The sequence below is a fragment of the Rosa chinensis genome, chromosome 6 (assembly GCF_002994745.2).
Source record: "Rosa chinensis cultivar Old Blush chromosome 6, RchiOBHm-V2, whole genome shotgun sequence".
Taxonomy (NCBI): Eukaryota; Viridiplantae; Streptophyta; class Magnoliopsida; order Rosales; family Rosaceae; genus Rosa; species Rosa chinensis.
Genome location: NC_037093.1, coordinates 48,252,360 through 48,275,502, shown reverse-complemented (window position 1 = coordinate 48,275,502; position 23,143 = coordinate 48,252,360). Strand labels below are relative to the sequence as shown.

The following is a 23,143-nucleotide window of genomic DNA, read 5'->3' as shown; positions in this document are numbered from 1 at the left end:
ATTTAAGCTAGATATTTTGTATCTAAAGTACTTTTAATCTAGTTTAATATGCTTTCATCTTAGATATTTTGTAGGTTAATCTTGTAAAAGAAATAGTTGATGTAAAAGAAATGAACAAGTTCAGAAACTCAAGTACACAAGTTTGATGGTTAAGTTGATATGTTCATGCTTCATTTGCTACTGCAAATTAATCAAATCAACAAAGTTGTGGTTTCGATTATATTTTGTTCAAATACAAAGTAGAAGCAACTATCAAAACTATAACAACAAGAGGAGACTCTCCCCCAAAATTCACATGAAAGGATCTTCGTTAAACATAAATTTTGGAAAATGGATAATTCAAAGGACAAATCTGTTTCTAGTCTACGCATGGGCTCAGAAGTCATAGTCAACGAGCATGTTTGCCAAGTCATCGATATTGGTGGCAGTAGGCTTAAAAAAGGCCAGAGAACCAACACCATCATCATATAGTTCTTCACTATCTAGCAACTCACCATTGTAAGGCTCACCAAAAGACAAAACTCTTACTATAGTAACATCAGGTATCCAATCTACTGCGAGGATAGTCATACTGAATCTTTGTTGAAACCTTTCAATCATCTTATCTTTGACCCAATCTTCAATTGAAAGATTATAGCCGAGATTTTTGCTTATGATGAAATACAACTGGCCCAATAGGCGTTCCAGTACATCATAATGGCTTCCAATGATTTTCAATACATGACTTTTGCTTTCAATCTGTACATCCCTTTTCTTCTTATTGGAAATCTTAGCCGCTTTAAGATGACCCCCATAATAAGGGTCAACACATGCAACTAAGGCCCCACCCTTTTGAAGAATCTCGTAGTATTCCTTTGTTGCAGTATCTCTATCAGTTTGACACATGGAGATGTAAACGCCTGCATATACGCATCCACTGCCACTTCCCTTGAGTGCCCCAACAGGTAATCGTTGACAAGATCTCGTATCTGAAGAGTACATCATAGGATAACTATGCACATATCCGAATACATTCACATTAGCTCCAAATTTTTCATCCTTTCTCTTTTTCTCCTTCAAATATTCATTGCTATTTTTTTTTTATCACAAAGAGATTGTAACTTTTCTTTGCTCTTGCTTTGACATGCCTTTTCAAACTGTCACCTTTATCTGCATCACCCGCAGTTGTTGCTAATAGTCGCCGGCTGATTATGTGCAACTTGCATTTATCTCCGTCCACGACTTGTCCGAGATTGTACTCCAATGATGATGTACATCTACCATCTCCAATTGTGTAAATGGCATTTCGACTCACAATTGTCGCAATACACGTTCCATGCTTCCTTTCTTTAGTATGCTTTTCTTTCTCCATGTCGCAAAGGACCCTATACACTTCACAGTTCTGTTAGAATTAATGTTTTCCGGCTCCATCTGCTAATGTTTGCTAAAGTGCGTTTGCGAAGTGAGATCACTGTAAATGTTCGCTAAAGTGCGTTCACGAGATGAGATCACTGCGAGGAAAATGAGGAAGCAAGTTCGCTGAGAAGTAGTGTTCGTGAATAATAGTTCGTGGAATAACTAAGTCTGTTCGCTAAAGGTCAAGTCCGTTCGCTGTAGCAAAACTTGTTGTGGTGAAAGTCTTAGCTACGGTGAAAGATATTTTACAGCCACTTGCAATACTGTTTGCTCCACTTAAATTTAAGCTAGATATTTTGTATCTAAAGTACTTTTAATCTAGTTTAATATGCTTTCATCTTAGATATTTTGTAGGTTAATCTTGTAAAAGAAATAGTTGATGTAAAAGAAATGAACAAGTTCAGAAACTCAAGTACACAAGTTTGATGGTTAAGTTGATCTGTTCATGCTTCATTTGCTACTGCAAATTAATCAAATCAACAAAGTTGTGGTTTCTATTATATTTTGTTCAAATACAAGTAGAAGCAACTATCAAAAATATACCAACATGGTATCAGAGCTCTGTTGATCAATATCAACTGGGTTGTATCAACTAAAAAGAACAAGCCTAGTTTGAGGCCTTGCCGTCGCTGGAGTTGGGATTTCCAGTCGAGTCCAATCTATCCTAACTTTGCTGCTTCGATCCGCCGTGCACGATGCAAATCGTCGTGAGCAACCACCGTAGGGAGGACCGGGATGAGGAGGCGAAGAGGTTTGTGTTGGTTTCAGAGCCGAAGGTCACCGGAGATAGGTGGAAAAGCTAGGTCGGATCCACGGGTTAGGGTGGGGTCGAGTGAAAAGAAGAGGGAGAACAGAGCTTCCGAAAATTTCTGGAAACTGACAAAAAAGGAAAGTGATTTCCTTTTTCTGAAAATCCCTATTTATAGTAAATTTTCGAAAATAGTAGGTTTTTCCGCTAATCATAACTTTCTCATATGAACTCCAATTTCCGCGCTCCACATGTCTACGAACTCATAATGATGCGCACTACAACTTTTGTAAAGGAAGTTTTTGGAGAAACCCAATGAATAAAATGTCAACCCTTTGACCCCTCGAAAATGAAACTTTTCGAGTAAGTATTCATCCGAAATACTTCACTTCATCCTCGAATTACGTACTCATACCAACAACCACTGAAATAATTTCAGAAAATCTTCAGAGAATAATAACGAATTTCTGGGGTATTACAAAGGGTGTGATTGAGACCTACAAGAACTTTTCCAGTGTTGAAAGCTTGTATCACCATTTCAATAACCTCATCAGAGCACATATATTAGTATTTCTGATAGAACATAGCAGGGAAGCCATCAAAACCAGTTGCTTTAAGGGCCCCAATATTGAATAGAGCAGACTTTATCTCAAGACCTGTGATTTCTCTATTCATCCACTGAATATCACTGTTCTCCAAACTAGGGAAAAGATAAGGAATAACAAACCTTGAATCCTGCACACCTGGAAGGAAAATAAACTCTCAAAGAAGCTAGCAGTTATATCCTTCATATCTTTGAGATTCCTACACAAATTCCCATGAACATCAAGAAACCTTCAATTTTATTTCTTGTTCTTCTAATTGATGGTAGACATATGAAAAAATTTAGTGTTTTTATCCCCATCTTGCAGCCATTTAACCCTTGACTTTTGCTGCCAATACAAAGCCTCCTGCTCGCGAATGATGTTATACTCTCTAATAAGCTCTTGTTCCAAATTCAACAAGAAGGGGTTATTATTCCTAAATAGACTTTTTTGGATTACAGAGATTCTGGCTAGGAGTCTTTTTTTTTTCCTAAAAATATTGCCAAAAGTATATGAGTTCCACTCCTTTTAAATCCTGAGCAAAGAGTAGACTTTATCTTGGATTCTACCATCATATCTTTGCCAATGTTCCCGCACAAAATTATTATAGTTATCATGACTCACCCACATTGCTTGAAACCTGAATGGTTTAATAGCATCTGTAGATAGAACGCATGAACTTGAGTAGAGAAGAAGGGGGCAGTGATCTGACTTCATTCTTGGAAGATGTTTAATAAAGGCTTCAAGGAAAGCAAGCCACCAAAGATCATTACATAAACCCCTATCAAGACGCTCTTTAACTGGTTTGTCAGTCCAAGTGTAGTCAGGTCCCTGGTAGCCCAAATCAATTAAACCATAGTTATCAACCCATTTTTTCATTTCACCAATTTTTCCAGCAATAGAACCACCATTTTTTGTCAGCACTACAATACAGTTCATTATAGTCACCAATGATAAGCCAAGGTAAAGTACAATTTCGAGAGAAATTAATCATATAATCCCACAAAGAACTTCTGATCGAATTAGTGGGACCAACATAAATTGCTGTCAAAATCCAATCCTGAGCTTCATCAACAGAAACTATAAATTTTTATTTATTAGATTAGAAAAATTATATTTTTATTTATACTATAAATTTTCATGAGTCGAGTTTTAACAAACATCAGAGCTTTAACAAGCTCGAGCTACTCATGAGCTAGACGAGCCGTATATATCCTTGTTCAAGCTCGCTTTGTTTTTTTGCCGAGCCTAATATTGAGCTCAAACTTAGCTCATTTATCTTACGAACACGAGCCGAATGAGCCAAAATCGAGCCGAATACGAGTCGAACAACAAGCTGTATCGAGCCTATTTACAGCCCTATCTCCCATATCTGGCGTGAGGCTAGCAGATGCGTTGGCTCATCATGATAATTAATTTCCTCAGCTGCTTGGTAATTTAATTTAGTTTCTGGAATTTTAGCAAACAGGTAATATAGCAACGTAAAAACCTCGTCTACCAACCGATTCAATCAATAAGATACTGCCACACACATACCTTGCAATTACGCAAATGAGTACTTTCATTATTGAGCCGCTTGAGATAATTAAATCATATTATTAATCAATTATGCAGGATGAGGAAATATATCCTCAAGAATCCCACATAACTTGAGACCTAACATCAAAGCCTCTAATCAGCCTGGTATAAGGGACTGTCGCTTCTTTAAAATACAAACATTCAAAAGGTGGTAGGAGAAGCAATCGATACCAATACAGATCAGAAGCAAATCGAATCACATCTTCCGTCAAATAGGTGAAGTCAAACCACAAGTCTGAAAAGACAGAAATATTGTCCATACAAACTCTTTTAACTCTGTGACATTGGTGTACTTGCATGACCATATCTCTCCATAACTTTTCTCGTTGCCAGTGCTGCAGCCTCACTTGCACGCAATGTTCCACTTGCCATGAGTGCAGCAAATTCAGCTGCAATCTCTTCTTGTACCTTACTTCGAGCATCCCCAAGAGGATCTACAACCCCATTGCCAGGTTTAAGAGAACTCCCTGACTTTTTATTCTCCTCCGGCTTGGTGAGCTGCCCTCCAGATTTTGATTCATCAGCAGTCACATTGTTAGAATTACTCAAAGGTTTCGGCACATTAGCTGTTGGCTGGACTACAGAAGGAGGCCTGAATTGTGGAGCTTGAGGAGCAGCACCACTTTTCAAAGTCATTTCCAAATTTTGAATCATAGGCACTGTAAAACAACGTCAAAAAACAATGAGTTATGCACAGAAAACTTGGTTGCATTATTACCTGTTCACCCATATTAACAATCCACACAATTTCATATTCAAATTTATTTTTTATCTGGAATTATCTGTTTCTGGAATGAATCTAAACCAAACACACCAAACAGGAATTATAAACTGAACTACTTTAACAAGATATTAACTTGGATGCATCAGAACCATAATAACCACAGGCCTCTTAAAACAAAAGGAACTCCACAAGAAAGACACAATAAATCTTAGACCGGCTATCAAAAAACTTACATATAAGAGCTCCCATTGGACTGCCCATAACTTCATTAGGAAGCTGCAGAATATAGTCGGGTATGGTTGCACCAACCAAAAACTGAGCAACCTCATTGCTAAAGTTATTGCAATTGTGAGTTAGAAGACTATAGGTCTCAGCAGTATATCGGGGACTGATCTCCTGTAAATACGACTCAAAAACATCCTTGGGGACATGTGTTTCACCTAATTCTACCACCCGAATTGGTGTCCCATATGGTGTCGATCCAGCAGGAGCGTGTTGTATGCCTCCCCCAAAATAGTACTCGTTACCGTAAACTGAGACTCCTGTATGCCTGCAATTGAGAACGCAAATAGAGAATTAAACCTCTACACGACTTGCTAAACAACATACTCCACATTTGTGCAGTACTCCATCAGAAAAACACACTTACCATATGCCCTCAATGGCCTTCCCTATGAATGCCATAGACATCTGTCTAGCTAGACCTTGGCTTAGATCATATACATTCAAAGTAACCCTATGACCCTCCTGCACAAAGTTCAAACGCATCAGTTCAGAAACTGCAATGCACCCCCGTAAGTATATCTGGGCAAGGAAAGTAAGTAAATAACACTCAGATAGATAGTAATAATGCATACCTCTGCCATCTGTCCCGCAGTTCAGTATCCAAATGCTCAGTAAAAGAACGCAGGAGTCGTTATACTAATCAAGAGTACCTATTCAAATCACAATCCAAATTGATCAGAACTGTGGGTAAGAAAGGATCACAATACAACAATCATCCCAAACACGACATAGAGAATTCCCAATTCGGAAAAATCAGTTCTCATCATCCAAAGTACACAAACACCATTCCTACAAGATCATCTAATCAGCTAATCTTATACCACAAAACAATTTAATACATGCGGCAATCCTAGACTCCAGACTTCATGGAACTTGTAGCATATGCACCCAAAAAAAAAAAAAAATTCTATTCAGAAAGCATTTTTCTCTGCTAAAACAACATCCAAACTAAGTTCCACTTCATTATGTAATATCATAACGCAAAGCACAACCAATAATTGCAACTGCATTCCGAGAAATTAATCAATTCCTACACAATCAGCCCTTCAGATCCTGAGTTTACCTTCGTAAACGTCAAATTTCAGAACCCAAAAACGAATAAACAATACGAGCGGGATCCAAACCAAATCAAATACAAAAATCCCAATTCCAAACCAAAATCCTGCAGACAATCCTAGGACCCCAACAACTCGGAATCTTCTACAATCTGAGAAAGCTGGAGCATTACGAAACCAAATTGGAATCGAATTCCCGAAAGAAAGAAGCCAATAAATTAGGTTTTGAATTGTGACATTGACCAAGACATTGAGAAAGAGAGAGAGAGAGAGTACCTGAGCGTGAAGCAACGAGGAAAGTCTCTCAATGTCTTCTTCCCCAAAAATAAAGCGGGGGGGTTGGGTCGGTTGCTTCCATTAAATAGTTGCACCAAGTGGGCAACAGTTTGACCCAAGCTTGGATTCCAACGCCTTCTAGAATGTGCCTTCCACTTGGATGTCGACACGTGTGTCTTGGCGAAATTTATTTCCTTTTTCGGCGCGACCTTTCGTTTTCGTCTTCCCGCTGAGGGAATATTTTTTTTATTTTTCTTTTTCCCACGCGGGCCCTTGAAGAATCATAGATTCTCTTTTTGGCTTTTCGCTTTGGAGAATGATGTATTTGTCACGCTTCATTCTCCATGTTCATTGTTAAGCTCTAGAACTGTAAAACATTTTCTTCTCAAAAAAAAAAAAAAAAAAAAACTGTCAAGCATTTCGATCAGAATAAACCAGTCTTTCTATTAGTTAATGCTGGGGTTATTACTACATTTTTATTTTTAAGGAAAGGAAATTAATTTGATATGAATTTTCGGTAAAGGAGTTTAATTCAATTTTATTTTTAAGGAAAGAAGTTTAAGTCATTCATACACTTCCCAAGAAAACAGTAGGTTGCTTTTCAATTAAGTAAATATCTTCAGTTACAAATTAAATTTGAGCTCTCCTAAAGGTGAACTAGAGAGTTATTCAAAAAAAAAAAAAAAAAAAAAAAAAGGGAAGAAGTTTTCCTAAGCACACAGGTGGTACGAATAAAACACTGGAAAATTCTTAGGTAGAGGCTTCCCCACCACGTAGATATAGGGTAAGCCAATCAGACATCATAATTTTTTTCAGTTTTTCGAAACTACCCCTGCTTTTTAAAAGTGCAATACCCAAAAGAGCCTTCCTGTTGGGGGTTGATTGGTCAGCCACTCAGCCCTATATCCACATGGGGAAGGTTGCCCCACGCAAGTCTCTCTCATAAAATACCACACTCTAGCGAATAAATAAAGGTCACTTATTGTCCGGCGGCTTGTAGGTGTCAATTGTATGGACCATAAAAGGACGATGATCATGATTAAAAGATTGGATACGAGGACCAAATGCCAATCCAAACATCCAATAAGGTCTAATACTTGAACCAGATCATTACCGAGCCACTTAGAAATAAAAAGAGGGTAGTAAAGACACTATTTGTACGAGAATTTTTCATCTTTTTAAAGTCTGGTTGGGTAAAATAATTAGGTTTTTCATTATGGATTTATTGATATAATTTATGGATTTATTGATAGAACTAGACATTAACGTTCTTTTAAATAAAATTTATTGTTTACAGCATCTTTCAACCGTTAAACACTTTCAACTGATAAAAAAAACTTTTAAATCTTATTGAATCATCAATGCAAAAATTTCAAGTTAAAACTCTTTGTGTGAGCATTCAATTGACTACTCGACAGTACCCTACTTTCAAGTCTTAATTCGATCATTTCTTTTCTTTTATCTCATCTTTCTTTATTCAGTATAACTTTCACTATATGTGCATGTCATACATACATGCATAATAAGAAATGAATACAACTTACGCCTCCGCTTTTTTTTTTTTTTAATATACAAGTAGTTCTAGCGCCGTCGCCGTATATCAGTAATCAATCAGACCGTTCTATTTCACACAACAGAAGCCAAAGGACCAAGTCTGCGTCCGAACTGGAACCCTACACACATGTTGACATGACATTTTTGGGCCAAACGGCATCCCCCCAATAACGGACTCACGCAAACATGACACCCGAACCTCAGCTTCGGCTCCAAACGTCCTCATCAACCCCTCTCAATAATATCTTCCTTTGCGATTCCTACTCCACTTTTTCTCTTTCACTGTTCAAAACCTCTCCAGCTCCTTTCTCTCTCTCTCTCTCTCTAGTCTCTACTTCAGTTACACTCAACACCACTCCATTATTTCTCTCCGCTCCAAAAGCCATTGCAGCCATAATTCTCCACACTCCTCTCTCTCTCTCTCCCTCTCTCTCTCAGGTGAATTGAGCAAGTAAGGTCTCGGATCATTTCCACTCCTCTGCAATTTCCAATTTTTTTTTTTTTTTTGGAGATGTTTCTTCAGCTGAGCTCTGCTGAATTTTTTGGTGTTCGTTTTGGTTGATGCAGTTTTGGCGCTAGGGTTTATGAGGTGGAGATCGCGCCGGACGGCACTGTAGAGGCGTTGATCCGTTTCACTGGTAAGGTTTGAGCTGAATTGCGATGACAAGTGTTGGAATTTTGCGATTTTGTTTTTATTTTGGCTCAGTGAGGAACTCGATTATGAGGATGAAAGGGAGAAATGTTTTACAAGTTGTGCATTATGTGATTTTTAGCTGCTTGAAGAATTTCAGTGTAGTTCATGATGATAATTTGGAGATGGAGTCGTAAATGAGGCAATGATTGTGAAAATTTATCAAGTAAAAAATATGAATTTTTATGGTTTTGGTGATAAGGAGTGATTTTGTAGCTGTTCTAGTTGAATATCTGTGGATGAGGGGATCTGACGATACATAATTGCAGATCAAAACAGTGATTGCACCAAGTGAAAAGGAGGAACATGGCGCAGAGTAATTGGGAAGCTGATAAGATGTAAGTTTTGGATTACTTGGGTTTCTATATTCAATGATTGGTCTGCATGTGATTTCTTTATTTGTTGTTGGGTGTTGTTCTTTTCCTTTTTGTGCTCTGGATCGATTATCTGTTTGATATTTACCTTCTTTGACTTTTTTTTTTTTTTTGCTACAGGCTTGATGTTTATATTCATGATTATTTGTTGAAAAGGAAATTGACTGCTTCTGCAAATACATTTATGACTGAAGGGAAGGTTGCTACAGATCCAGTAGGTAATGCTGTCAGCTTTTGAGAATTTCTTAATTCATTAGTAATAATTAGTGTAACTGATTATCACTTTTGAGTTGTTCTCCTTTTGTTGTCATATTGACAAAACTCTACATGTGGTATGTGTTTGCATAATGTTGTTTTAAATGACGTCATGGTATGTGTTAAGTGAATTTCTCGAGAGTAAACATGTTTTAGATTTGGATATGCAGCAATTGATGCACCAGGAGGATTCCTCTTTGAATGGTGGTCTGTTTTCTGGGACATATTCATAGCAAGGACAAATGAGAAGCACTCAGAGGCTGCTGCATCTTACATTGAGGTTTGCTCATTATGTTATATTTAGATTTCTTTCTCAGCAATATTTTCTTCCGAAATAAAAGACTGTTTGGGTGCTTATCTTTCTCTTTGAATTTGTTTCACTAAATTAAGGCACAGCAAATTAAGACGAGGGAGCAACAACAGTTGCAAATGCAGCAGATGCAGATATTGCAGCAGCGTAATGCTCAGTTACAGCGTAGAGATCCAAATGCTTTAAATGCTATAAACTCTGAAGGGGTAATGGGGCAACCTTCAGCCAGTGTGCTAGCCATGAAAATGTATGAAGAACGCATGAAACATCCTCACTCGATGGATGCTGAAGCATCCCCAGGTCTTACTGATGCCAATAGGATTGCCCTTCTCAAATCAGCTACAAATGCACAAGGGTACATCTCTTTACTCTTCATCATTACTTGAGCTTCATTTTTTCTTCTTCATTTCTTTTCTCTGGCCAGAATGTGTCATTCGTCTATTTGGTCCTCATTCAGCCAGTTGACACAAACCAATTCCGGAAACATGTCTGCTGCTTTGCAGCAAATGCAAGCACGCAATCCTTTGACCACTGTAAGTACTCAGACTATAACCTTTATGCTACATGTATTTTCATTATCTAAATCTATTAGATTTAGTTGCTTCTCTCTCTAGCATGCTAAGTAGTATAATACGTGGACTTGTGGAGATTGTAGGACATCAAAAGTGAAGTTAACTTAGGTACAGCTCAGAGAAGTTTGCCTATGGATCCTTCATCGATTTATGGACAAGCAATTTTACAGTCAAAATCTGGATTGGGTGGTGCAGGTAACAATAATTGATCCTATCTTTTGAGAAACAACTTCACTCATGTTGGGAATAATGGTTATTCTAAGATATTTTACATATGAATGCTTCTGTTTTCCTTTCAGGATTGAATCAAGGTGTCACAGGTCTTCCTTTGAAGGGTTGGCCTCTTACTGTAAGTTATATACGTCTCATTCTTCCTGAAGCTTCTTATATCTAGTGTAAGTTTATTCACCTCTTATTAAAACTACCACATCACACAGGGAATCGACCAATTACGACCAAACTTGGGTGTACAAGTACAGAAGTCAAATTTTCAGACCCAAAGTCAATTCCTTTTAGCACCTCAACAACAACAAGTCTTGGCACAAGCCCAGGCTCAGGCACAAAACAACCTTGGAAATTCAACAAGCTACGGAGATCTGGATCCTCGTAGGTTTTCTGGTTTGCCTAGGAGTGGCATGAATGCAAAAGATGGTCAATCTGCAATGCAGTCAAGTTCACCAAAGGTAACCTTTTGAATGTTGGAGACTAATCTTTTCAAGATTAAAAGAAGTAGCACGCATATGGATGCACAGACAGTTGAAAATTTTCACCTTTTTACGTAATTATGCTAGTCTGATACCTTTAAGGTTTTGCAATGTGATGTATTGGTCCTAAAATGAGTAAAACTTTCAATTATTGTACATCGACATGCACTGTATTCCAAAGGGCTTAAAATTAGTGCTTGTATACTGAACACTCTTTCTTTCCTTTGTTTCCACAACCCCAATATATGGAAAGAACATAGAAGACCTGTTTTGAATATTGGGTTTCTATAATTTAGAATTCTGTTAAATATATTATCACCAGAGCTCCTGCTCCATTTTCTGAAATCTTGTCTTCTATGCCCTTTCATATTTTTTCACTGATTTTGTCAGTTTTGGTTTCATGTATTGTTGGAGTTTGTTTGTTGGTATTTAGTGGTTTGAGAATGTCTTAACTTTTTCGCTTGGTTTTGGGTTCAACAGATAAAAATGCCTCAGATGCAACAGTCTTCCTCCCACTCCCAACAACATGACCAATTGCAGCAGCAGCCGTTACAACAGGTTGTGTGTTGTTATCTTTGTGTTTTTTTTTAGCTCTTCTTAGGGATACGAGGTTGGACAAGGACAGTAATTGCTATATCTCTGAGCTTACTTAATGTGAGCTGTTTGACAGAACCAAATCCATAGAGATGATGATAATTTCTGCTCCTAAGATATATATATACCTTTTCAATAAGGACATTTGTTTTACATTATTTAATTTAGCTGATCCTAGTCTATTGCTGTTATTTTTCTTTCTGCAGAATAACAGAAAAAGGAAACAACACTCTTCTTCTGGACCTGCCAACAGCAACAACACGGGAAACACTGTTGGCCGTTCCCCTGGTTCTCCAGCATCAACTCACACACCAGGTGATGGAATTAACACAGCCAGTAGTCTGCAGCATGTTAACAACATTCCGAAAAGCTTGATGATGTATGGTCCAGAAGGAACAGGAGGTCTTCCTTCATCTTCCAATTTATTGGTATGACATTAAATTAAACATATGAACTTAAGTTTCCCTTTCAGATGCTGTACGGTTGCTCTTGATATGAGAATGCATACTGGGGTTGGTTTCTAGAGTGCTGGTTTCTATATTTATACTTGTGGTTGTGGATATTCATTGTTATCCAGATAATGTATATACTACTCGAAGCTGTCAGTTTATTTAAAATTTTGTCTAGTTCTTCCCATGAAAGAATTATGCTGTCGCTGTACTTTGTACAAAGCATGGTTCTCTTGCTGAGACTTCAGTGTGTTTTTTGAGATCCAAAATTTGTAGATATCTTATATGGTGAGACAAAGAATCTGGTTAAGAATGAACAAATCTTCTCTAAGAGCATCATTTCCTAGTGCAGGAAGACATGGAACGATTTGGAGATGTTGGTACCCTAGAAGATAATGTGGAATCGTTTTTGTCACCTGATGGGGGAGATGGGAGGGATGTATATGGGACACTGAAGCAGAGTCCTAGTGAGCCCAGGAAGGAGTCTTCTAAAGGTAAGTTATTTATATTACATTGCATTTGGACTCTTGGAGAGTTAGAGAATTTTTTTTTTTTTTCACTCTCATTAAGCCGTGGCCACATTCTTCGATTCAGGTTTTACCTTTGGTGAAGTTGGTTGCGTAAGGACCAGAAGCAGCAAAGTGACCTGCTGTCACTTTTCTTCGGATGGGAAGTTGCTGGCTAGTGCTGGACATGACAAAAAGGTATACACATGTATAATACTATGTCATATAGGATCATAAATAATTTAATTTACAGAGGGTTTAAGTACCTTTTTCTTGGTAAGCATTCAAGCATGTATTATCGGTGTTTTGCGCACTCTTGATAAGCAAATTAGCAATGTTTGTACCATCAATCATACTCTTTAAATGTATCCTTGGCCTGATGCGTTCCTGTACATTATCTTGTCTTGTCTTGTGTGTGTGTGTGTTTTTTTTTTTTTTTAAATAATAATAATAACAATAATATTGACAATAATAATAATAATAAAAATAAATAAATAAATAAAATCTCATTCTCGTCAAGGGTGAGATGATCTACTGGATCCACAGGTCTCACTAGTTTCCATCAAGGTGAAAGCTCCATTGCAACTTAGCAATGTGTGCATTGACATGTTGAAGGAATGAAGAGGTGAAGCGGTAAAAGAAATTAGGAAATATTGATTACCAAGGATTCCGTAGATTATATATGTAACACTTCTATGTGTGTGAGGAAAGGTATGATTGATCTTGAGGTGTAGAGAATGACATAAATTTTTTTCTTTTGTTATCAGGTTGTCCTCTGGAACATGGATACCCTGCAGACAGAGAGCACTCCTGAAGAACACAAGTTGGTCATTACAGATGTTCGTTTTAGACCAAATTCATCTCAGCTGGCAACAGCTTCAGTTGACAAAACTGTGCGATTATGGGATGCAGCCAATGTAATTTTCTTCACTCTCTTTGAGAACCATCAGCTTTAGTTGATTGTACCTTGATCAATTATTGTATTCACCTCGTAAGAACCTCTGTTTTAATTATTTATAATTGTAGCCTCTTAGAAACCTTGTTATATAAGATATGGAGTTGCTCTAATTCATATGCATTTTCCTTATACTAGCGCTGTTAAACTATCTATCTTATTGTGGCAGCCAAACTATTGTTTGCAAGCATATACAGGGCACAGCGCACCTGTTATGTCCCTTGACTTCCACCCTAAGAAGACCGATCTATTTTGTTTCTGTGATAGCGACAATGAAATTCGTTACTGGAATATCAGTCCATTCTCCTGTACTCGTATTTCAAAGGTTTGTCATCTTCCGACATCTACCAAGATTCAGAAATTATTTATTTATGAAAAGCCAGCCTAACATTACCTTTATCATTTGGGTAGGGAGCTACTGCACAAGTTAGATTTCAACCAAGAGTGGGACAATTCCTGGCAGCAGCATCAGATAAAATTGTTTCCATCTTTGACGTCGAAACTGACAGGCAAACACACTCATTCCAGGTACCATGGATGAGAAGATAGTGTTGTGGGGTTAATTACCTATGATATTCTGATTGGTCTCTTTGTTGAGGAACAAGGGATTAGAGTAGATCTTCTTTCAGTTTATATGACTGATCATCATCCTCAATCTCAGGGGCACTCTGAAATGGTAAACTACATTTGTTGGGATGCAAATGGAGAGTTTGTGGCGTCTGTCAGTCAAAGTTTGGTGAAGATTTGGTCGTTAGCTTCAGGACAGTGTATTCAGGAGCTTGGCTCAAATGGGAACCAGTTTCACTCGTGCATTTTTCATCCAAGTTATTCAACTCTCTTGGTCATTGGAGGAATCTCGGTGAGTTCTCCTAGCAATAACATCTTAAACATATACATGCAAGTAGATGATGGCATTTGTAGTGACTGGCATTGACAATGTGGCAATCTATGTCAGCAAGCTATGCTACAATGTAAAAGGCTGATCTAACTAATAGTTGCTTTCATTCTTGTGAGGTAGTCCTTGGATCTGTGGAACATGGCTGAGAATAAGAGCATGACAATTCCGGCACATGAGAATATAATCTCAGCTCTGGCTCAGTCATCCGAAACCGGAATGGTTGCATCTGCAAGTCACGATAGCTCCGTCAAGTTATGGAAGTAAACTCCAAAAAATGGTTGCATCTGCAAGTCACGATAGCTCCGTCAAGTTATGGAAGTAAACCCAAAAGTTTTTGGGGATCTTGGAGAGGCAAAATCTGGGGGGAGAGTTGGTGGCCGAGATTTAGAATTATAAGCATTAATATTATAGCAAGTAGAGTCATAAGCTTTGACCAAAAAAAAAAAAAAAAGAGTCATAAGCAGTTCTTTCAGGTATAATATCATATACAGTAATTTCCGGCCCCTACTAGAACAATTTTCATATTAAAGTAGAATAATGTCTCTCTTCTGGGTTACTGCCCTTGTCTATTATAATTTATCAAGTTAGTAACTTCGTTGAGAAGAACATCGGTATTTTACCATTGTACTGTGAAAAACTGTTAGACATAATAACTAGTTTTACATAGTAAAATCCATTCTCTCACCGCAAGAAGCACTGAATGCAAAGCAGGAGAAGCGCACAGAGCAAAGGTATGCAATTTTAATGACCAGATTGAAAATTTACCATAAGATGGCAGCTAACCACATTACCATATCTCTAACTTTCCCACCTTCATCTCATATCTAATAGTTATATGTTACGGAAGTCACATAATAGTTTGCCAAACTTTCTAACAAACCGTTTGATGAAATGTCCGAATAGTATGTGTGCATATTGTTTTATATTATACACATTATGTATTTTTACTAACTATGGTTATATGTTTTATATTATACACATTATGTATTTTTACTAGCTATGGTTATATGTTATGGAAGTGAGTTTGTCTGTTATATGACTTATATCAATGTACGGATACATCACGTAATCAGTTTAATTCATATGTAAATTTTTTTGATAAAAGACAAGTCAACATTTTATTAAAATATGGAAACTTACATATTGTTCAAATCAGCTGCAATAGCAGCAGATAAGAAGGAAGGAGTATTAAAAAACAAAAAATCTTGACCAACACTTGCAGCATGTGCTGCTTATCACATGCGCAACATGATTGGCATCTCGTTTCACATGGACTACCTTCACAGCCCGATCTTTAGCAAGAAACACATGGCACGATATGGGCTCGGGCCATGGGCCGGGCCGGGCTTAATGTTTAAGTAAATGGGCCGGCACGAGCCTGACAAAATAATAAATGGGCCGGCCCAAGCACGGCACGAAGCACGACTAGGCCCGCTTAAAATGGGCCGGCCCGTTTGCCACCTCTACTTGGAATCACTAAGCCACGAGGTTTCCCTCTAACTAAGAAAGAGTATCTCACTGTTGTAATGCATTGCATCACCATGTCGCACCAAACTCGTGCAAACCCAAATCTGTCTAACACTTTTCGTAAAAAGGTCCACTCCATGCAATCATATGATTTGCTCAAATCAAGCTTCAAAGCCAAAACCCCTTCATCCCCATCTCGCTTGTTATGAACAAAATGTGCTATTTCATTTGCCACTAGAATGTTGTCCGTTATCAACCTCTCTAGAACAAAAGCACTTTGGAACGGAGATATAATTGAAGGTAAAAGCACCTTCAATCTATTAGCAATGACTTTTGAACATATCTTGTAGATTAATTACATTGCATAACGCAATTGGCCTTAGATCTGACATGTGTTCTGGATTAGACACTTTGGGGATCAAGCAAATATGTGTAAAGTTAATTTGCTTGAGTAACTGACTAGTATGCCAAAAATTTTGCACTACCTCCGTAATATCACTACAATAGCATCCCAGTAATGTTGAAAGAACAAGGGTGGTAATCCATCAGGCCCTAGAGATTTTGTTTGGTACATTTGAAACAAGGCACTCTTGACTTCCTCAGATGAGTACTACTCGCTTAGCTTCACATTCATCTCTCTTGTAACACGAGGTTGGATTGCTTGCAAGGTTGTTTCCATGGTCTCTATATCCAGATCAGAGGCAGTGAACATGGTCTGGAAATAAGATGAAACCACATTCTCCATACCCAAGTCATCATCACGCCAAACTCCCTCAGAGTCATACAATCCCTTAATAGTATTTTTCCTCCTCCTGTTTGAAGCTTTATGATGGAAAAATCCAGTATTCCGGTCTCCTTCCTTCAGCCATGTTATTTTGGGTCTCTGTTTCCAGAAAATCTCCTCTTGAGATAGAAGGGATTGCAAACGATCCATCAATTCTTTCTTCTCATTCTGCATCAATTTAGCGTTACCCATCTCTAATAACTCTTCTAGTCTTGCCCGGACCCCAAGCATTTGCTGCTGTCGCACCTTAAAAGTACGTCTCTGCCATTTGTCAAGGAAAATTCTCGTAAGAGAGATTTTTTTAACAACCGTACACATAGGAGCTCCAACAACATCAGTTTGCCACACTTCATGGACTAAAGGATCATAGTCAACATGCTGGCCAAAAAACTTCAAACTTGAACCTATAGTGTTTGGGGCGTTTAGCAATGGGAATAGTGCTAGCATGTAACATAATTGGTATATGGTCAGAATCACTCGGAGGGAGATGAGTGACCTTTGCATACCCATAAATATCACACCACGCCGCATACACACAGCTCGATCCAACCGCAATTGTGTATTTGAATTCCACCATGTGGATTTCGTTCCTTGGAAACCTAGGACCAGCAAGTCCCCGTACCCTAAAGCATCACGGAATCCCCGCATTTGGTGTTCCGGCTTGACTGGCCTATTGATCTTCTCCCCATTGTTGAGTATCTCATTAAAATCCCCGATGATGACCCAAGGTAACGAGTCCAAATTGCTCAAGTCTCGAAGCAACTGCCATGAACGGTCTCGTTCAGTGGTTCTTGAGTAGCAATAAAAGCCAGTTAACCGCCAACTCGGTTTACCCGACTTACCCCAGATCTCAACATCAATATGGTGTCCAGACGATGTTCGAACATGAAGATCGACCTCGTCAGTCCAGAACAAACCAAGTCCCCCAGCCTGACCCTCACTCAAGAACTCCTTCGCATGAAGAAACCCTAGGGCACGATGCAGATCTTGAAAATCTTGAATTCTACTTATCTTTGTCTCACAAAGAAAGATAATTTGGGGCCGATTTTGAGCGATGAGATCCTTCAACGCTCTAGTAGTCGTGTCATTGCAAATCCCTCTGCAATTCCAGCTAAGAATGTCCATATCCATGGTCGATTAGAACTCGCTCTCCAGAAGATCCAGAGAGTAACCCTAGTATGGCTAGGTCAGATATTACAGTGAAAAGTTAACAACTTACTGGGTCTTTGTATTACCTTTTTAATATGTGTTTCATCTAATGAATGAGATGAATTAAATAAATGTAAACCCTAAATTAATTTCATGCATTGGTATAATTATTCTACTTTTGTATCAAACTAATTTATTTGTAAACTAATCTATTTCTTTAATAAACTAAGTGTATTTGATGTATCGATATAAGTATACAAAGCTGAAACGCACTCGAATAAAAAGAAAACAAAAAAGGAAAAAAAAAAAAAGGGTGTGTCCTCAACTCGTAAGGAGATTTCCCGGTCGGTTCCAAATACTAATACTAATTTGGGAAAATTTCACAAATTGTCACTCAATTATGACTCATTCGACACTTAGGTCACTGAAGTTTCAAATATATCACTTTGGTCACTCAACTATTACACTGTCAATCACTTAAGTCACTTTGTTAATTTTTTTCATTAAAAAAATTATAAAAAATACTTTTTGGGTGACTTAAGTGATTGACAGTGTGATAGTTGAGTGACAAAAGTGATATATTTGAAACTTCAGTGACCAAAGTGTCGAATGAGTCATAGTTGAGTGACCATTTGTGGAATTCTCCCTACTAATTTTACCAGCAAAAAGAAAAAAGGTACTAATTTTACCTGTGAAAAGTAAAAAAAGTAATAATTTTACCAGTAGTAAAAAAAGTAAATTAGTAGGGTAGGCAGGTAATAACGGCATACAATGGTGTAAAAACTAAAACAGCGATGGCCCATTCAGATATCCAAACTGTGTGGGATTGCCTTTTTAGTCACAAACTTACAGCTCATGGCGGCTTTTTTTTTTTTTTTTTTTTTTTTTTTTGAGAAAACAGCTCGAGGCGGCTTTGGGTGTCAGAGAGCTTCAGATTTAGTTACGGCGATGTGACAGAACTAAAAAGGCCTCAGAATGGCTCTTCTAGAGAATTGAGAGATTCTTCTCACCAACCGCAACTAATCTCTTTCTATCACTTCTTCAATGGAAAATCATCACATCTCGTCGGAGTCGGAGGAAGAGGAATTCTCCGACCGCTTCGTCTGCTGCATGTGTCTGTAAGTTTCCCAAATCCCGCTGTCAATTGTTCGATATATATGAATCCGCTGTGTAGCTAGCTCACGCTATGGATTTGGTTTATTGGTGCAGGGAACTTCTGTACAAGCCTATAGTGCTCTGTAAGTCGGTGCTTGAATTGGTACTGGCGCATGTTGAATCACCTCTGTTAACCAATATCGGTGTGATTATGATTTTGGTTGTTGATTATTGCAGCCTGTGGGCACGTTTCGTGTTTCTGGTGCGTGCATCGATCCATGAGTGGTGAAAAGCAATCTCATTGCCCGCTTTGTAGGCATCCCTATAATCACTTTCCGACTATATGTCAATTGCTTCATTGTTTACTGCTCAACTCGTATCCTGTTGCTTATAAGAAGAGGGAATTGCAAATTCTAGGTCTGCTCTATTTGTTCTTTCTATCTTGACTAGTGTTGTAGTGCAACATTCTATTCTTCTAGTTTAAACGAAAAGATTGTTTAAGATGTTATGTTTTTCACGTTTGCTGCAAGTCATCATGTTAGTTAGTTAGTTTTCATGCACCTTGCTCAGTTCACACAAATCTCTAATTGCGTTTATTGTTACCTTCACATGTTGCAGAAGAAGAGAAGAAAACTGGCTACTTCTCACCACAGCTTGATGTTCAGGCTTGGAGCTCACAAGCTAATCAAGACTCAAATATTCCGGGCGACTCTGTAAGCAAAGAGTTGAGTGCAAGTATGCAGGAAACAGTTTTCGATTCATATAATCTAAACAATGCCATAGCGGTTTCTAGGCCTGCTGATGGTGGAGACTATGAGGGAATGGAGAATGTTACTGAGCAAGTAAAGTATCCCCTGTTATCTCAGCAGCAGAGCGGAAGTCCCAAGCAGATTTCAGTTGCAGATGTGCTTTGTGCTGCTTGCAAACAACTGCTGTTTCGTCCTGTGGTTCTTAACTGTGGCCATGGTAACTTGTGACTTAGATTTTAAAGTTTCTATTAACTCTTATCAGCTGCCAGTCCTTTGTTCTAAAAGTATAAATTATTCTAATATTCCTTATTTTGATTGCACAGTATATTGTGAAAGTTGTATCGTCAAACAAGATGAAGAGAAGATTAGATGTCAAGTTTGTCAAAGTTTCCATCCAGCCAGATATCCAAAAGTTTGTTTGGATCTGCAAAACTTTTTGATAGAACAGTTTCCTAAAGAACTTGCACATAGAAGAGATGGTGTACAGCGTAACCATGTTAATCCAACTACATGTATGTCAACTGAATGCTCAATTCCATTCTATTTATTTTGATGCAGTATAATATGATACTAAATCATTCATCATTTAAAACTGGTATGTTTTGCTACCTAATTTTTACTTGATTTATATAGCATAGGAAAATAGAGAAAGAAAATGTTCCTAGGCAAGTATGCATCCTAGACTGGTAGTTGTTAATACTTAAAAGATATAGTTGTTGGAGTAGGCTCTACTAATCTCTTTTTCTTCTCAGTTATGAGTATCACGTCAGTATGCATTATTTCACTAAGAAAGCCAAATGACAAGCTACTAAATATGATTTATGAAATTTGTTCACCTATTGAGCTGGTCTTTCACTTTTACCTACTAAATATTTCACCCGTCAATTATTTATTGATTTATGATTTTTGTCTGTCTTAGATTTTGGTATTAATGGTGTTGCCATTTACTTATAGGTGAAGGCAAAAGCAGTAAAGAAGCAGAGAAGTCATCATCGGGTTCATATCACAGAGGAGTTGGCTGTGATTATTGTGGGGTACGTATACTTCTTTACTTCTTTCTCTGCACATTGATGCTTTGAGAAAATCTTTTTTGCCTTCTCCATCTTGGATAGGTTTATGGCAGTGCAAGTAGATACTAAAGTATCAACCAGATAGGTTTGTAACTCAAATGATCAGGACCATGAAAAGTTAGGATGTAATAATAACCAGAAACAGTGCACGCTACTTATTTTTGATAGCCCTAGAAGATAGACACTTTTCCTTATTGAAGTATCTGCAAATTATGCATGATTTTTTATTTATGATGGCTTAAATAGTTGCTATATTGCCTGGTCACACTGTGTAGCTGATGATACTACTTTATTGCCTGTCCAAGTTTCCGTACTTCTATTAACCTCTGTGCTTGTGAAATTTCAGTTCTATTTCAGTTACTTGTGCATTTTCATCTAGCTTTGCTTTACATTTGGTATGAAGAGGGCTTGGAGTCAGGGTTAAAGTAATCTATAATGTTGTATGAAAGGGTCTTTATCCCAGAACCTTTATGCATAAAATCAGAGTCTGATCACTCTAATTATTAGATTAATATTTTTTTACCTGTTTGAGCCTCAATTGTAAACTTGTAATTAAAAATCTCTCCCCCTCCCTCATTACTGATATCACAATTGCACAGGATAATAACATCTTGGTTTCTTTTCAACAGATGTATCCGATAATTGGGGATAGATACCGGTGCAAAGATTGTGTGGAGAAAATCGGATTTGACCTTTGCAATGATTGTTATAATACTAGTTCCAAGCTTCCAGGTCGATTTAATCAGCAACATACAGCAGAACACCAGTTTGAGCTTATACGCAGCGACATTATTCGTGGGTCAGTTAAGGATAATGAGTGAGCGGTTAGGGGAAGCTTCTTTTGCTGTTTTACTGGCTCACATGTCAGGGATTCCAGACGAAGATGCTGGGAATAGAGAGCTCCTCCATGCTCCCTCCACGAATAGTGAAAATGATGAGGATGATCAAGATGGCTCTCAACCAAGTTTTCAGCACGGTGGCATTTGAGGCTTGTGTTTTGTTTGGCTTGTAGATGCTTCCTTATGTTGTAAATAATGTCTTTTCCCAAGATTATATCATGGCAAAGGTTTCTATGGAAGACTACTAGATTGTACAGCTTTAGAAGTTTCGTGATCTAGGATATAAATTCAGAAGATATTGATAGTGTACAAACTATTTATAAATGAGAAAATGGATGTTCTCTTATGTGCTTTATATGACAGTGTGATAAGGGTGTCTAGAATTTATTGTCCAAATCTGATAATGACACTTCAGGTTTGAAAAACTTCCATTAGATATAATATATGGCGTTTGTTACATTTCACTAGCCGTTGTAAAGATCATTCAATTTCCTCATTAGCTTTCTAATGTGTTAAGAGCATTACTTTGTTAAAAACTCTCCAGAAAAATTAGTTAAAAAGAGCTCATCGGTAGTAATTTCTTACTAATTATCACTTTCACATAGCGGTGATGTAATATCAATGAGATCGAAATCCAAACTTACCTTCTGGAATTCATAAAACCTCCTTTCATTGTTCATATTAAGGGCTAGTTTGGGATTGCTGTGACTTTTAAAAATAACTGCTGCTGTTGTGTTGTGAAAATAATCAGTTGTGAATTAAATGGGGTTCGTGTTTAGTAAATAATATATTTAAAAGTGTTGTTAGTACATAAAACAACTTCAGAGCGTGTTTTAATTGAAAGCAGCTTCTAAAAGCAACCCAAATGTTGCTTCTAAAATCTGCTTTCAGTGACCTGTAATTTTGAATTAAAGTTGCTTTTTATTTATTTACCAAACACAATAAAATCTAAAATTTTAGATAAAAGCTGATTTTTTTTAAAAGCGAAGCAATCTCAAACGGCGCCTAAGAGCCAAATTGACTATCAAAATGATAAAAGAACATAAACTCAGAGCAGTTGGTTACTAGGTGTTAAAATTGGAAAGATAAAAGGAAAAAAAAAACTCAAAAGCATAGGACAATAAAAAAAAGATATTAATTTCAGTTTACCCCCCTGAAGTTTAGGGGTGTCATCATGTTACCTCATGTACTCTCAATTTTGAATTTTTACCCCCCATGCCAAGCTTTTCTATTTTCATCTTCCATGTCCAATCTATGAATCTCTGTCCAATTTGGATGTTAAATCCTACTGATGAGGGCTGAAATGATCATTTTCAAACAAATTTGGCTCCAAAATTTGAAAATTGTGGCACAAACTTAATCTATTACATATACAAAGATTTGCCTCCAAAATTTAAGAATTTGTCAGCCAAATTCCAATACTACACATCTAGTAATTACTAAAAATCTGCAAAATATGTGAAAGAACAAATGGGAGCATATT

The 23,143-nt window shown here is 37.5% G+C and overlaps 3 protein-coding genes across 8 annotated transcripts; 2 read left to right on the top strand and 1 right to left on the bottom strand.

Annotated features, from left to right (window-relative positions):
• Positions 1 to 4,270: 4,270 nt before the first annotated feature.
• On the bottom strand, positions 4,271 to 6,721 carry LOC112173890 (desumoylating isopeptidase 1). Of its 2 annotated transcripts, none has more exons than XM_024311572.2 (5): positions 6,646 to 6,721; positions 5,887 to 5,964; positions 5,679 to 5,776; positions 5,263 to 5,579; positions 4,271 to 4,964 (listed from the first exon to the last, which is right to left on the bottom strand). In XM_024311572.2, exons 2-5 carry the CDS (start codon positions 5,893 to 5,895, stop codon positions 4,576 to 4,578), a joined length of 813 nt encoding a protein of 270 aa, XP_024167340.1. In that variant the 5' UTR covers positions 5,896 to 5,964; positions 6,646 to 6,721; the 3' UTR covers positions 4,271 to 4,575. The 2 variants fall into 2 exon arrangements, with proteins under 2 accessions (XP_024167340.1, XP_024167341.1); XM_024311573.2 differs by lacking the exon at positions 6,646 to 6,721 and adding an exon at positions 6,378 to 6,621.
• A 1,748-nt stretch (positions 6,722 to 8,469) lies between these two features.
• On the top strand, positions 8,470 to 15,113 carry LOC112173453 (transcriptional corepressor LEUNIG_HOMOLOG). Of its 4 annotated transcripts, XM_024311080.2 has the most exons (20): positions 8,470 to 8,650; positions 8,767 to 8,837; positions 9,160 to 9,228; positions 9,385 to 9,482; positions 9,690 to 9,799; positions 9,910 to 10,184; positions 10,287 to 10,362; positions 10,485 to 10,596; positions 10,701 to 10,750; positions 10,839 to 11,084; positions 11,586 to 11,663; positions 11,906 to 12,127; positions 12,501 to 12,642; positions 12,743 to 12,852; positions 13,422 to 13,571; positions 13,779 to 13,934; positions 14,021 to 14,137; positions 14,271 to 14,468; positions 14,628 to 14,726; positions 14,785 to 15,113. In XM_024311080.2, exons 3-20 carry the CDS (start codon positions 9,197 to 9,199, stop codon positions 14,827 to 14,829), a joined length of 2,316 nt encoding a protein of 771 aa, XP_024166848.1. In that variant the 5' UTR covers positions 8,470 to 8,650; positions 8,767 to 8,837; positions 9,160 to 9,196; the 3' UTR covers positions 14,830 to 15,113. The 4 variants fall into 4 exon arrangements, with proteins under 4 accessions (XP_024166848.1, XP_024166846.1, XP_024166849.1 ...); XM_024311078.2 differs by having other exon boundaries at positions 14,628 to 15,113; XM_024311081.2 differs by having other exon boundaries at positions 8,470 to 8,655; positions 14,628 to 15,113.
• A 3,709-nt stretch (positions 15,114 to 18,822) lies between these two features.
• LOC112173625 (E3 ubiquitin-protein ligase PRT1) lies at positions 18,823 to 22,006 on the top strand. 2 transcript variants are annotated; one of them, XM_024311310.2, is made up of 7 exons: positions 18,827 to 19,025; positions 19,117 to 19,145; positions 19,240 to 19,419; positions 19,621 to 19,968; positions 20,075 to 20,263; positions 20,706 to 20,785; positions 21,451 to 22,006. In XM_024311310.2, exons 1-7 carry the CDS (start codon positions 18,952 to 18,954, stop codon positions 21,640 to 21,642), a joined length of 1,092 nt encoding a protein of 363 aa, XP_024167078.1. In that variant the 5' UTR covers positions 18,827 to 18,951; the 3' UTR covers positions 21,643 to 22,006. The 2 variants fall into 2 exon arrangements, with proteins under 2 accessions (XP_040365676.1, XP_024167078.1); XM_040509742.1 differs by lacking the exon at positions 20,075 to 20,263 and having other exon boundaries at positions 18,823 to 19,025.
• Positions 22,007 to 23,143: the final 1,137 nt, after the last annotated feature.

Excerpts from the sequence above, each read along its gene's own strand:
- LOC112173890 (XM_024311572.2), bottom strand. Across the intron at positions 5,580-5,678 it reads AAGGCCATTGAGGGCATATG|GCATACAGGAGTCTCAGTTT; the intron begins GTAAGTGTGTTT and ends TCTCAATTGCAG. Across the intron at positions 4,965-5,262 it reads TCCAATGGGAGCTCTTATAT|TGCCTATGATTCAAAATTTG; the intron begins GTAAGTTTTTTG and ends GTTGTTTTACAG.
- LOC112173453 (XM_024311080.2), top strand. The coding sequence starts at position 9,197 with ATGGCGCAGAGTAATTGGGAAGCTGATAAGAT. Across the intron at positions 10,363-10,484 it reads CACGCAATCCTTTGACCACT|GACATCAAAAGTGAAGTTAA; the intron begins GTAAGTACTCAG and ends TGGAGATTGTAG. Across the intron at positions 13,935-14,020 it reads CCTGTACTCGTATTTCAAAG|GGAGCTACTGCACAAGTTAG; the intron begins GTTTGTCATCTT and ends TCATTTGGGTAG.
- LOC112173625 (XM_024311310.2), top strand. The coding sequence starts at position 18,952 with ATGGAAAATCATCACATCTCGTCGGAGTCGGAGGAAGAGGAATTCTCC. Across the intron at positions 19,420-19,620 it reads GAGGGAATTGCAAATTCTAG|AAGAAGAGAAGAAAACTGGC; the intron begins GTCTGCTCTATT and ends CACATGTTGCAG. Across the intron at positions 20,786-21,450 it reads TTGGCTGTGATTATTGTGGG|ATGTATCCGATAATTGGGGA; the intron begins GTACGTATACTT and ends TCTTTTCAACAG.